Raw genomic sequence first — 12,495 nt, 5'->3', positions numbered from 1 at the left:
CTTGTACTAAGAGCTATCCCCCATACCCCTGTATTCCCTCACTTGTACTGAGAGCTATCTCCCATAACCCTGTATTCCCTCACTTGTACTGAGAGCTATCTCCCCTACCCCTGTATTCCCTCACTTGTACTGAGAGCTATCCCCCCTACCCCTGTATTCCCTCACTTGTACTGAGAGCTATCTCCCCTACCCCTGTATTCCCTCACTTGTACTGAGAGCTATCCCCCCTACCCCTGTATTCCCTCACTTGTACTGAGAGCTATCTCCCATAACCCTGTATTCCCTCACTTGCTAAGAATCCATCCAGCCCCTTCTTAAAGCTATATAATGTATCAGCCAGCATGACTGATTCGGGGAGGGAATTCACAGCTTCACAGCTCTCCCAGTAAAAAAAACCTTTCCAAATATTTAAATGGAACCTCCCTTCTTCTAATCGGAGTGGGTGCCCTCGTGTCCGTTGGAAGGACCTACAGGTAAATAAAGCATTAGAAAGGTTATTATATGATCCCCTTATGTATTTATACATAGTTATCATGTCACCTCTTAGGCGCCTCTTCTCCAGCGTAAACAGACCCAACTTGGCCAGTAGTCTATCTTCATAACTGAGACTTTCCATACCCTTTACCAGCTTAGTTGCCCTTCTCTGGACCCTCTCTAACTCAATAATGTCCCGTTTGAGCATTGGAGACCAAAACTGAACAGCATATTCTAGATGGGGCCTTACCAGCGCTCTGTAAAGGGGAAGAATAACACCCTCCTCCTGTGAATCTATACCCCTTTTAATACAGCTAAAATGACCTTTGGAAGGTGTGTTTGTTCATACAGTCATTTGGATATTAAGTTTTCCTTATACTTACATAATTTCTTATAAAGCAGACCTTGAAAGAAGCATCTGGCATCTGTTTCCCACTGAATGGTCTCCCATGTCTACCAGATACAGTACTTTAATAAGGCCTCCGTGGATGTATGTGGCCACTGAAACAATCCTTTGTTTTTGCATAGACACTACGAGCTGCTGGTAAAACCTACATGATCTTTTTTGTGCTGGTGATTTTCCTGGGTTCTTTCTACTTGGTAAACTTAATCTTGGCTGTGGTGGCCATGGCTTATGAAGAGCAGAACCAGGCTACCATAGAAGAAGCTGTACAGAAAGAGGCAGAATTTCAAAGGTTGAAAAAACAGCAAGAGGAAGCTCAGGTACAACACAATAATACCTAACAAAATCTCCTGTACGGTCACTAATATATATATTTACTGTAACAGCTTCAGACACAGTCACGAAATATTATGCTTTCCGCCAACGTATTTAAGTTGCTCACATAACCACTCTGGAGCATATTTATAAAGGTGTGTAAAATACTGTATTTTACAGCAGGGTGTAAAAGTTGGTGTCAAATAAACACATATTTATAAAACCTTTCTTCCTTAAGTGTGAAGGAATGCCATGCATTGTAATCAAGCAAATAATCCCTTACAAAGGATTGATTTTTATAGGTATTCAGAATTTTTATAGGTATTTTTTTTAAACTAGGCTAACACCTAAAATGATGTCATTATTTTACTTGGTAGAGTGGACAATGGAGAGGTAAATGACCTGGTTAACAATATTTCCTACTCCTATGTGTTGTGATATACAGTAGATGTATTTTACATTATTTTTCCTGGATTTTATGTTTTCCTGGAATTTCATGGGTCAGAATCACTGCATAGACCTTTGTATTTGTTTTTGACCTGACCTCATTATGCCAATATCAGTTATCCGTGTATATATGTTTAGACAGGTATTATATGTAACAAGAATACATGTAAACTCAAGTAAAGCCTATACTCTATTAACTAAAACTTGTTTATGGGAAAAGGTCCTCCTTCATTCATCACTCTGAATGTTCTTCACTATTTTACTTAAATCGTTATACCACCAAGCATCAGTCATTTTCAACAGGTACATTAACCTTCTAGTAAAAACCTTCTCTTTAAACACTGGAAGAGTGGACAGTATTATTTAGGTGTTACGTTTAATTGTTAATGTAAGAAAAACAAATCATTAAGGTTGAGGAGACTGCCTCATACAGATAAAAGCAAACAAAAGGGATTCTGGGAATGAATTCCAAACTACTAAAAAAAAATCCCATTTACATGGGTTTATCCTATGGGCTAAAGCTCACCCACTGGGTTTAAAGCAGAAGCCAGGATAATAGCTGATCAGATTCCCAACTACAGACTGGTTTCACGATGTTGAGTCATCGCCTGTGAGTCCTACCCGAAGGTATGGGCTCCGATGCTCATGTGTCCAAGGTTTTCGCCAATGAACAGCATGTGCGGGCAGATTCACCTTCGTCAAAGCTAGGGTGAAAATCACCAAGTCTTGGCCTAGGGTCAAGCCCAGAGAACTATGACACCCATCCAGGGTGCACAAATCAAACACAAAAAGGGTGCAGAAGTGTACGGGTGCAATGCCATTAATCGCCTTGGTAAGGCTCCAGCTGGCAGCTGGAAGGAATAAAAGAAAAATACCTCCCGCCCACCTAATGGCTGTGGCAAGGAAGTGAAGCATGATTAGGCATAATGAGCATGTGCGAAGCCCCAACAAAAAATAAGTCAGCAGCTCTTCCCTAATGGGAACACAGCCCCTCCGCTTTCATCAAGCTTCAGCTTCATCACAATAAGCAATAATCACGCCTCGGTTTGACCTCATTGGCTATGATACTGCCACTGCGCAAAGCTCAGACTGGTTTCACCTTTCTTGAGGCTCATCAGTGTAGTGCAGGATTTTCTGATCAGCTTAGGTAGAGTCACCATGTGGTTCCACAAACAAATCATAAAGGTTGAGGAGACTGTCTCATACAAATAAAAGCAAACAAAAGGAATTCTGGGAATGAATTCCAAAATCCTAAAAAAAAATCCCATTTACATGGGTTTATCCTATAGGCTACAGCTCACCCACAGGGTTTGAAGCTGAAGCCAGGATAATAGCTGATCAGATTCCCAACTACAGACCGGTTTCACCTTTCTTGAGGCTCATCAGTGTAGTGCAGGGTTTTCTGATCAGCTTAGGTAGAGTCACCATGTGGTTTCACAAACAAATCATTAAGGTTGAGGAGCCTGCCTCATACAGATAAAAGCAAACAAAAGGAATTCTGGGAATGTATCTCATCAGCTATTATCCTGGCTTCAGCTTTAAACCCAGTGGGTGAACTGTAGCCTATAGGATAAACCCATGTAAATGGATTTTTTCTTAGGAGTTTGGAATTCATTCCCAGAATTCCTTTTGTGTGCTAGAAAAATGTAATACTTCCTGTGGCCACTAGTGATGAGCAAAGCTGTTCCATTTCGCTTCGCTGAAAAATTCGCAAATCTTTCAAAAGATTCGCGAAACGGCAAAAAATTTGTGAAACGGTGAAAATGTTGTGCGACAAAAAAAAATTGTCGCCCGCGGCTATTATTTTGTCGTGCGGCTATTGTTTTGTCGCCCGCGGCTATTATTTTGTCGCACGGCTATTGTTTCGGCGCGCGCAGCTATTATTTTGTCGCTCTTGGCTATTATTTCATCGCCCGCGGCTATTATTTTGTCACGCGGCTATTATTTTGTCACACGGCTATTCTTTTGACCCCCGTGACTATTCTTTTTTGACGCCGGCAACAATTTTTGGACGTGCGGCGAAATTTTTCATCCATTCCGCAAAACAATCCGTCAATGGCAAAACACGGAAATTCGCCGCGAATCCATGCCTGGCGAAACATTTCGCCCATCACTAGTGGCCACAAAAAAAAGATAGAGCATGGTGTTCAAAAAGCAGATAGGATTCTCACTGGAAACATATTTAGAACATTTGGTAATTTGCTTACTACTGAAGAGCTTCATGGACCAAATAACACCCAAAGGTCTTTATCATGATATGTTATTGTCTAGGCATTGGCAGCAGCAGTTGCAGATGTGTTTGGAGAGTCACAAGAATTAAGTGAGGAAGTTGGTCTGGAAGACGCGTCTGAGTGCTCCTCAACTGTATCCAAGCTGAGCTCTAAGAGCGCTAAAGAGCGGAGGAACTGGAGGAAGCAAAGAAAACAGGTAGCACATTGTGATGGACAGGAAAAAGGGGATAAGGAAAAATGTTACAAATCTGGATCTGAAGACAGTATAAAAAGGAAAGGGTTGAATTTTACCAGGGAAGGGAGACGGCTAGAGGAATACAGGAAATCCTCAATGCCCCACCAGGTAAGATTTCCCATGAACTGTCCTTGCCAGATATTTTTCCCCACTCATAATAGTTCAGTAGAATTATAATGCTAGAGGAATATATGTTTTCAGTATTAAGCCTTGAAAACTCCCGATATAAAAAATACTAGATTTAATATCTATCTGTTCTGATTTACAATACAGGTGGCTAATAAAGCTTTAAAGATCCAGTAACAAAAAAAACATGTAAAGGGTCATCTTTGGTTGTATGTTTTTATTAGGGATGCACCGAACCCACTTTTTAGGGTTTAGCTGATTGCTAATTAGGATCGGGAAGGGTTAAAAGTTGGCACGCGAATGGCGAACAGCGAAAATAAATTCCGGCAACCAAAACGGAATCCATTAAAAAAAGGCTGGATTCCCTAGTTTTTATATAGTTTTTGTATGTAATTTATATGTATTGATATGAAGATAGTAATCTTATAATGAAGAATGTTTCTTATAATGAAGAGTTTGTGGTTTTATTGTAGTTTGTTTGTTATCAGCTTTTTTGTAGTCCACCATTTTTAACTGTCGTTTAAACCACAACCCCCCACACCACCCCCATATTCTATTACATGGAACTTCAGATAATAGGAATAAAAGAACTGACTTCAAAAGTAACACAAGAAAAAATAGGTATCAGATAAAAATATCAAACTTTCGAATCTGTGCTAAGTTTACAAAAGTGTAGACCAAGGGGCAGATTTATCTAAATTAAAAAAAATTTTTTAGCAGAAATTGAAAATTTGAGTTTCTGAAAAGCAATGTTTTGCCAAAATGTCCAAAATTCTAGTGATAAAAGTTGCTATCTAATAGTTTGCCAGGTCATGTAGAAGTGAATTATACTGGTTTAATGCCAGGGTTCCCAAACTTTGCACAGTTTGTCACTGGGTGACTACATCCCAAATTTAGAAAAGTGGTTGGAGCCAGATTTCATCTATAGACCTTCATTAGTTTAAATTTAAACTGCTGCCATTATTCAACAGGTGGGTGGAGCCACCAATAGCCAATCCGTTTCCACCCATTAAATTTCATTGGTTTATATTTAAACTGATGCCATTATTTAACTCCAGGGTTGTTAAACTTTTCAAAGCTAGTCACTGGTTGTTTGCGGTTCAAAGTTAGACAACAACAGCCAATCACATTTTACCTATTTGCTTTCAATGGTGAAATGCTGGTTAAATACTGTCAGTCCCACAATTTTTATGCTTGAGTCCCCAAACTTTGCAAAGTTGGTCACTGGGGGACTGCAGTTCAAAAATAGGAAAAGTGGGTTGGGCCAGTAACAGCCAACCAGATTTTATCCATTGAATTTCATTGGTTTAAATTTAAAATGTTGTCATTCTCACACTATTTATGCCAGGGTGCCCACTGTTTGTTACTCGGTGACTTCGACTCGAGGTTAGAAAAAGTGGGCACATCCACCAGCCACCAATCACAATTTACCTATTGACTTTTATTGGTTTAAATTTAAACTGCTGCCATTCTTTAACTATTAATCCTAGGGTCCCTAAACTTTGCAAGGTTAGTCACTGGGTAACTGCAGTTCCAGGTTAGAAAAAGTGGGTGGAGCCATAACCCACCAATCAGATGTCACTCATTGACTTTTAGTAGGGAAATTTAAGTTGCTGCCATTCAGACACTATTAAAGCCAGGGTCCCCAAACTTTGCACAGTGGTTTGTACTATATAACTGTGGCTAAAGGTTAGAAAAAGTGGGTGGAGCCAACAACAGATCAGATTTCGTTCAGTGACTTCACCTTTTTCAAACCAACATGAAGTTTGTTCTTAACTTCCCTTTCTAGTTACATTTGCTTATTCTACAGTCACTTCTGAGTATCCAAGGCCCCGTGTTTTCCCCAAGGCGCAACAGCAAAACAAGCATCTTCAGCTTCAAAGATCGGGCAAAGGACGTGGGGTCAGAGAATGATTTTGCTGATGATGAACGCAGCACTTTTGAAGAGGACAGCAGAAGGGACCCTCTCTTTGTGCCTGGAAGACACAGAGCCCGACGTAATAGTAACATTAGTCAAACTAGCAGATCATCTAGGATTTTGCCTTTGCTGTCGATGAATGGGAAAATGCATAGCACAGTGGACTGCAATGGAGTAGTCTCCCTGGTGGGTGGATCAAGTGCTCCTATTGGGCTCTTTCCAGAGGTATTATCAGTTTGGATATTTTTTTTTTGTTTTTAAGTGTGCATATTGTGAGTATGTAAAATATCACCCCCCACACAAATACAGAATAACAACACAATCAAGCCTTGCTGTTGCCCTGCATCATTTTAGCTGAAAAGTAATGATTGACAGTATAGTAGATAGATAGAGAGATACCTGCACTATCCCCCCACAACCACTGCAAAGCAGACCAAAGATCCTGTAATGATAAGTGAAAACAAAAGTACTAGCTGAACAGTCGATTATTGCTATTAGGGTTTTTCATAACTGCTGCTATCCCTTCATAATTATGATTGGGTTTGGGGGAATATTATTCTGTAAGAATGAACAATGCATACAGTATATTGTAAATTTTGTCAGCCACTTCTGTGTTACACTTCCAAATGTTTAAAGTCATTTTTGTAAATGCACATACTTCTTTAATAAAGGATAAATGCAGTTTTGCAGTAAAATGCATGCTAGAATTTTGCCATGCAATTAATTAAAATGTACTAATATGTTTTGTTTTGCTGGAAAAATGCACTTGCTCGCTCTCAGAAAAACTACAGAAAAAAAGTCTATCATCCATAGACCATTTCACAAATTTTGCTACTAGTGATTTGCAAAATTGGAAAATTTCCATGTTTTGCCATTGGTGGATTTTTGACGCAAAATGGGCGCCACACTTAGCCGCGTAACAAATAATTGTTGCCCTCATCCCAAAAAATTGTTGCACGCATTTACAAAAAGGTTAAATATTTTTTGATGCGCAACATTTTCACTGTTTTGCCAATTTTTTGCCATAGATTTGCAAATTTTCCAGCTACATGAAACGCGACAGATTCGTTCGTCACTATTTGCTGCAGTTTTGAAAATATTTTAGCAAAACTATCCAGTTTCACTCATCTGTATTTTTATGTTTAATGTAACTTTCCCATTCTTTTGTGTGCTACATTTTGCACAAATCATTTTTGCATACATTTTGATTAGTGATGAGCAAATTATCTCACCAGGCATGGATTTGCAGCGAATTTTCGCATATCGCTATTGGTGAATTGTTTCTCGAAACTTCCATGAAAATTTGTTGTGAAAAAATCCGTTGCACGTCCAAAAAAGTTGTGTGTCAAAATTGGTGTGATCACGTCAAAATAGGCGCGGTTGCGTCAAAATACTCACAAAATAAGCACATTCCCTTCAAAATGGGATCGGTTGCATCAAAAAAAGTTGTGTGCAGCAAAAAAGTTGCACGACAAAGGAGTTTTCTCTGTTTTGTGAATGTTTCGCTGAAGCACAACAGGACAGATTCGCTCATGACTAATTTTGATGCCTGCATAGTAGTTTAAACTATTTGGAAGTGGAAAAAAATTTATTTCTAATATATCTCAGAAGCATATAGCATGAAATGTAGTTTCAGGGCAGATAAGCCGCCGGCATTACAGAACTACATAATAGATATACGGGAAAAGCTGCATGTGGCCCGTCTAATACTGCTGTCAAAATGAATTAGCCTTTCTCCTTGGTCAATTATTTTACATGTCTTTTGCCTTTGAAAGACAAATAGCTATGTATGGAGAATTTGCTTTTGATGATATGTTTTTTTAAAGAAAATCACTGTGCATATCATACTAAAATGGCTTCAGGTAAAGCATGCTACCCAAAGGTTTCAGAAGAGGAAATTTATTATTTTTAATGTATCTGTAGTAACATTTTCAAATTTTCATTAGATTACAGTTTTTCAAAATGGGTGGCTTCTCCCTTGGAGAGGGGTAGGGGGTAGGACAGTGATCCCCAACCAGTGGCTCCTGGGCAACATGTTGCTCCCCAACCCCTTGGATGTTGCTCTCAGTGCCCCCAAACCAGGTAGTTATTTTTGAATTCCTGACTTGGGGGCAAGTTTTGGCTGAATAAAAACAAGATTTACTCCCAAATAAAGCCCCCTGGTTAAGAAATGCAGCAAAATCAAAAGGGCAGCTTGGTATACAATTAGAGGCAGATTTATCAAAATTCAAATTTTATAAACTTTTTGAATTAAACCAAACTAAAAAAACTTGAAAATTTTGAATGCACACGTATTGTTAAAAATCACAAAACTTGAAAAAACAACTTGAATGCAATAAAATTACAATCCTTTCATTTTTAATTTAGAATTAATCTTGAAAACGTGAATTGAAAAATAGCTTAAATTCTGAAAATACAACTTTTGTCTATGTCTACATGAAGCCGCCAGCTTTTAGATTTTAAATTTTATTAAAGTTTTCGAGCGTCATGCACCAAATCTACTGAACTGAATCTGAAACCTAATTAGCATATGCTTAGGCTGAGCCCCAAACTGAATCCTGGATTCGGTGCATCCCTAGTTTTTGAGTTGTTTGTGCATTATAAATCTCAAATATTAAAGTTTCAAGAAATTCAAAATCAAATTATAATAAGGGGCTGATTTATCAAAATTCATGTTTGCTTTTTTAATGATTTGAGAAAAAATGCAGTGGAAAAAATGCAGAGGTGAATGTAGTTTAGCAAGATTTTTAGCCTTATTGAAAATAAATGGAACAATGTGAGTCTCGCCAGCATGCAATTTTTTTTCAAAAACAAAATGCATGCAGGAATATTCTGTAATTTTTTTTTTTTTTAAATAAGCTAGCATTGCATGTGTTTTGTTCGCAGTAATTTCTTTTACATCTGTGTTTTTTTTTCATGAACTCAAATTTTATTAAATCTGCCCTTTAGGGGCAAATATTGCAGTTTGAGCATTGTAGCACCGGGAGATAATTACAAATTTTTAAGATTATATTTATACATTGCCTGGAAAGAACCAAGATTATTTATTTTTTAATATATTAAAGATACATTTTGGTGTGTGATTTGCTTATACTTGCATTTATATTTGTAATTAATAGTGATGGGCGAAATTATTCTGCAGTAGTGATGAGCAAATCTGTCCCATTTTGCTTTGCAGAAAAAGTAATGAAACTTGCAAAAGAGTCGCAATATTGCGAAAAATGCGGCAAATGGTGTAAATGTTGCATGGCAAAAAAAAAAATTGTCACCCATGTCAATTTTTTTGATGCATGCCTTTTTTTTATGCACGCAGCAATTATTTTTTTAATTTTTTACATTTTTTCCTGCAATTCAAGTCTTATAAGTAAAAAAATCATGAATTTGAATAATGGTTTTAAAAAAAAAAATCACAAATTTTCAATATTTATTTAAGTAGCTTCCTGCTACAGCTCTAGCCTTGGTAGCTCAGATTACACATTCCTAAGGGAGGGGGGAGCAGGAGAGAGGAGAAGGAGAAAACTGTGCAGACTCTAGCCCCGGGACTTCTGAGAGAGGAAGTCAGACACCTGAACAACATGTTTATAAAAAAGGAGACAAGAAATCCTGTGTTTCTTTTGATAGAGGACTCAGTGCAGTGTTTCTGTGAGTGCTTATGGCTGTATTTACATAGACCTTTCTTATAAAGCTTACTTAGTTTTTACCTTTCCTTCTCCATTAACATTTCCATTGCACTTATGTATGCAAACCATGAAATAAATCTTGTTTCCCATTTTTTTGCAAAAATTCTGATTTGCCTGTTGTTTTTATATGTGACTAATGCAATGGTCTTTGATATAATTTTAAGGGCACCACAACAGAGACAGACAGAAAAAGAAGGCCAAGCTCCTACAAGATCTCTATGGATTTAATGGAAGATCCATCATTAAGACAAAGAGCCCAGAGTATAGCTAGTATACTAACAAACACAATGGAAGGTACAGCATTATTTATTTATCAATATCGTTCAACTAAAAAACTCAAATATCCTGAATTTTTTGAGTTTACAAGCTCAAAAAACTTAAAAAATTTGAGTTTTAGAATATGGCTTAACTTTGCCTATGACAACTTCCATTGGCTTTTATAGAAACTCACAAGCTTTTACATGGCAAATTTTTACATTCGAGTTTTTGTTTTCTTTTGCACTTAATAAATATCAGACATTCAAGTTTTCAAACTATAACTCGAATTCAAGTTTTTTAAGCGCAAAAAAACTTGAATAGAAAAAAAAACCATACTTGACCATTGATAAATCGCCCCTTTAGCATCAATCATCTTTTAACTGTTCATTAATATTACTATGGAGAATACCACAAGCTGTAGTCCAGCAACATCTGGATGGTTTAATAACATTGCCATTGAAAGTAATTTCCCCTTTAAAATTAGGATTACATAGTTTTCCTGACCTTTTTTTCTAAAGAGTTTTTGTAAAATTAGTTAAAAGCTGCTGTCAAAAATGCAGTGAAATGTATTTTTAGTAATATGTATTCAGTGACATTTTACCAGGTTGTTTTTGTTGTTTCTCTTTCTAATGTTTTATGAAATAAGCAATTCTGGTGGTACAGGCAATACCACATACAGAGTGTAATACAGACTGACACTCCCCTGTGGACTCACTTCACCTCTGCCACACTCTGTAGTGGTTCACCTCAGGGAATTCTCTATCCTGATTCCCTATTCACTTGGATCCCTATACTACAGGCAATATGGCCTGGGAGAGATACCTCCAAAACTACCTTTCCTATGTAGACGCTCAGAACTGCTCTTTTGGCTCAACCCTTACTGCCTTACATTCCTAGAGTGGTACTATAAATGCCACTATCTAATGCCTTATTCACGGGGCCCTGTTCCCCAACTTTAACTAGTCCCATGCCCCGGGCTCACAGCAACATCTACCCTGTTCCTCAGGTGGAAGCAATGAGCAAGGTGCTACTCCTTTCCAGCACTATACCAAAGTGAGGCAGGAAGTGGTCACCATACCTGCTAGCCAATAGCACACATATGTATATGAACTTACTTAAATACATTCCCTTCAGCCCAGCAACTAAGGGAACTGAACCTGTAGGGATTTAAAGCCATAGGGGTCATTTAACCCTATGGGTCCCTACAGAAATATTAAGTTCTAGTAAGACATTTAACAGTGTTTAGACTGGTATCCAATGAATAAAAAATTAGTTATTATCAAATCTAGATAATTGTCACTCTATAAGGACACTTTACTGATAACTTGCTATTTGGCAGTATAAAAAGATATTAGAGTATCAATTAAGTGCTATTTTAATAAACATCCATTTTATTTCAGAGCTACAAGAATCTAGGCGGAAATGCCCTTCTTGTTGGTACAAGTTTGCTAATTGTTTCTTGATCTGGGACTGCTGCGAAGCTTGGTTGAAAGTTAAACGGATTGTTAAATTGATTGTGATGGATCCCTTCGTTGACCTTGCTATCACAATCTCTATTGTTTTAAACACAATATTCATGGCTGTAGAACACGCCCACATGACTCCATACTTTATTAGTGTGCTCACCACTGGGAATCAGGTAGGTACCATGAATATTGTACTAATGCATTTCTACTGCTCATCTTTAGCTCTCGCCTATTATTTAAGCAATATCAAGCTTTGTGGGATTCTTGTTCTTCTGCCTAATAATTAACTCTACTATAAAAAGTACCATTCAATGTGCAACTTACTGTTGTTCTCTAGCCTGCAGAAATTATGTCATGAATATATTTTGCCAATTTTTGCCATTTTATAAACACCTTTTTCTGTTTCTAATATAACAAACTAAGGGGTTCACTATTGCTCCTCTTTACCTGGTTTTTGTAAATGAGCCTGTGTTTTCATTAAAAAATGACTTGTGCTGTATTTATGAGGGGCAGGTGGGGGGTATGTATGTGTTACCCTTGGCTTATACTCGAGTCGGGTGCCATGGGGTCCCTGTAGACTAGCACCCTCTCTCCTTTGTGTGCAAATTAGGCCCCCCGCAATCAGACCCTCCAGTGCCCTGTCCTAGGCTCCCACTAGCAATACTTATTTCCCCTTACATCTCCTCCGGGACTGGGTCTGCTGCCAGTTTGCCAATGTGCAATGAGCGTGGGGTAGTACTCATATTGTTTTTGTTGACCCTCTTCTTCGCTTACAGAGCTAGTTTACTGTTTTTCTTTGAAATAAATATTGAAAAACATATACCCCACTGATGCCTCAATTAATGTAATTTTATTGGTATTTATTTTGATTATTAAAACTTAGCAGTAGCTGCTGCATTTCCCACCCTAGGCTTATACTCGAGTCAATACGTTTTTCCAGTT

The 12,495-nt window shown here is 37.9% G+C and overlaps 1 protein-coding gene and 1 pseudogene across 2 annotated transcripts in view; one reads left to right on the top strand and one right to left on the bottom strand.

Moving 5' to 3' along the window:
* The window catches only part of scn2a (sodium channel, voltage gated, type II alpha subunit), a 161,118-nt gene that overhangs the window by 106,489 nt on the left and 42,134 nt on the right, over positions 1–12,495 (top strand). The window contains exons 11-15 of one of the 2 annotated variants that reach the window (XM_031893392.1): positions 1,003–1,197; positions 3,911–4,213; positions 6,042–6,374; positions 9,994–10,123; positions 11,488–11,726. In XM_031893392.1, coding sequence (XP_031749252.1) covers positions 1,003–1,197; positions 3,911–4,213; positions 6,042–6,374; positions 9,994–10,123; positions 11,488–11,726 — 1,200 coding nt within the window. The remainder of the gene's footprint in view (positions 1–1,002; positions 1,198–3,910; positions 4,214–6,041; positions 6,375–9,993; positions 10,124–11,487; positions 11,727–12,495) is intronic. The other variant, XM_031893391.1, reaches the window with a different exon arrangement.
* On the bottom strand, positions 2,560–2,724 carry LOC116407884 (annotated as a pseudogene).

This window comes from Xenopus tropicalis, chromosome 9 (genome assembly GCF_000004195.4).
Source record: "Xenopus tropicalis strain Nigerian chromosome 9, UCB_Xtro_10.0, whole genome shotgun sequence".
Taxonomy (NCBI): Eukaryota; Metazoa; Chordata; class Amphibia; order Anura; family Pipidae; genus Xenopus; species Xenopus tropicalis.
The sequence above is the reverse complement of the archived record's forward strand: the minus strand, read 5'-3'. Positions and strand labels throughout refer to the sequence as shown.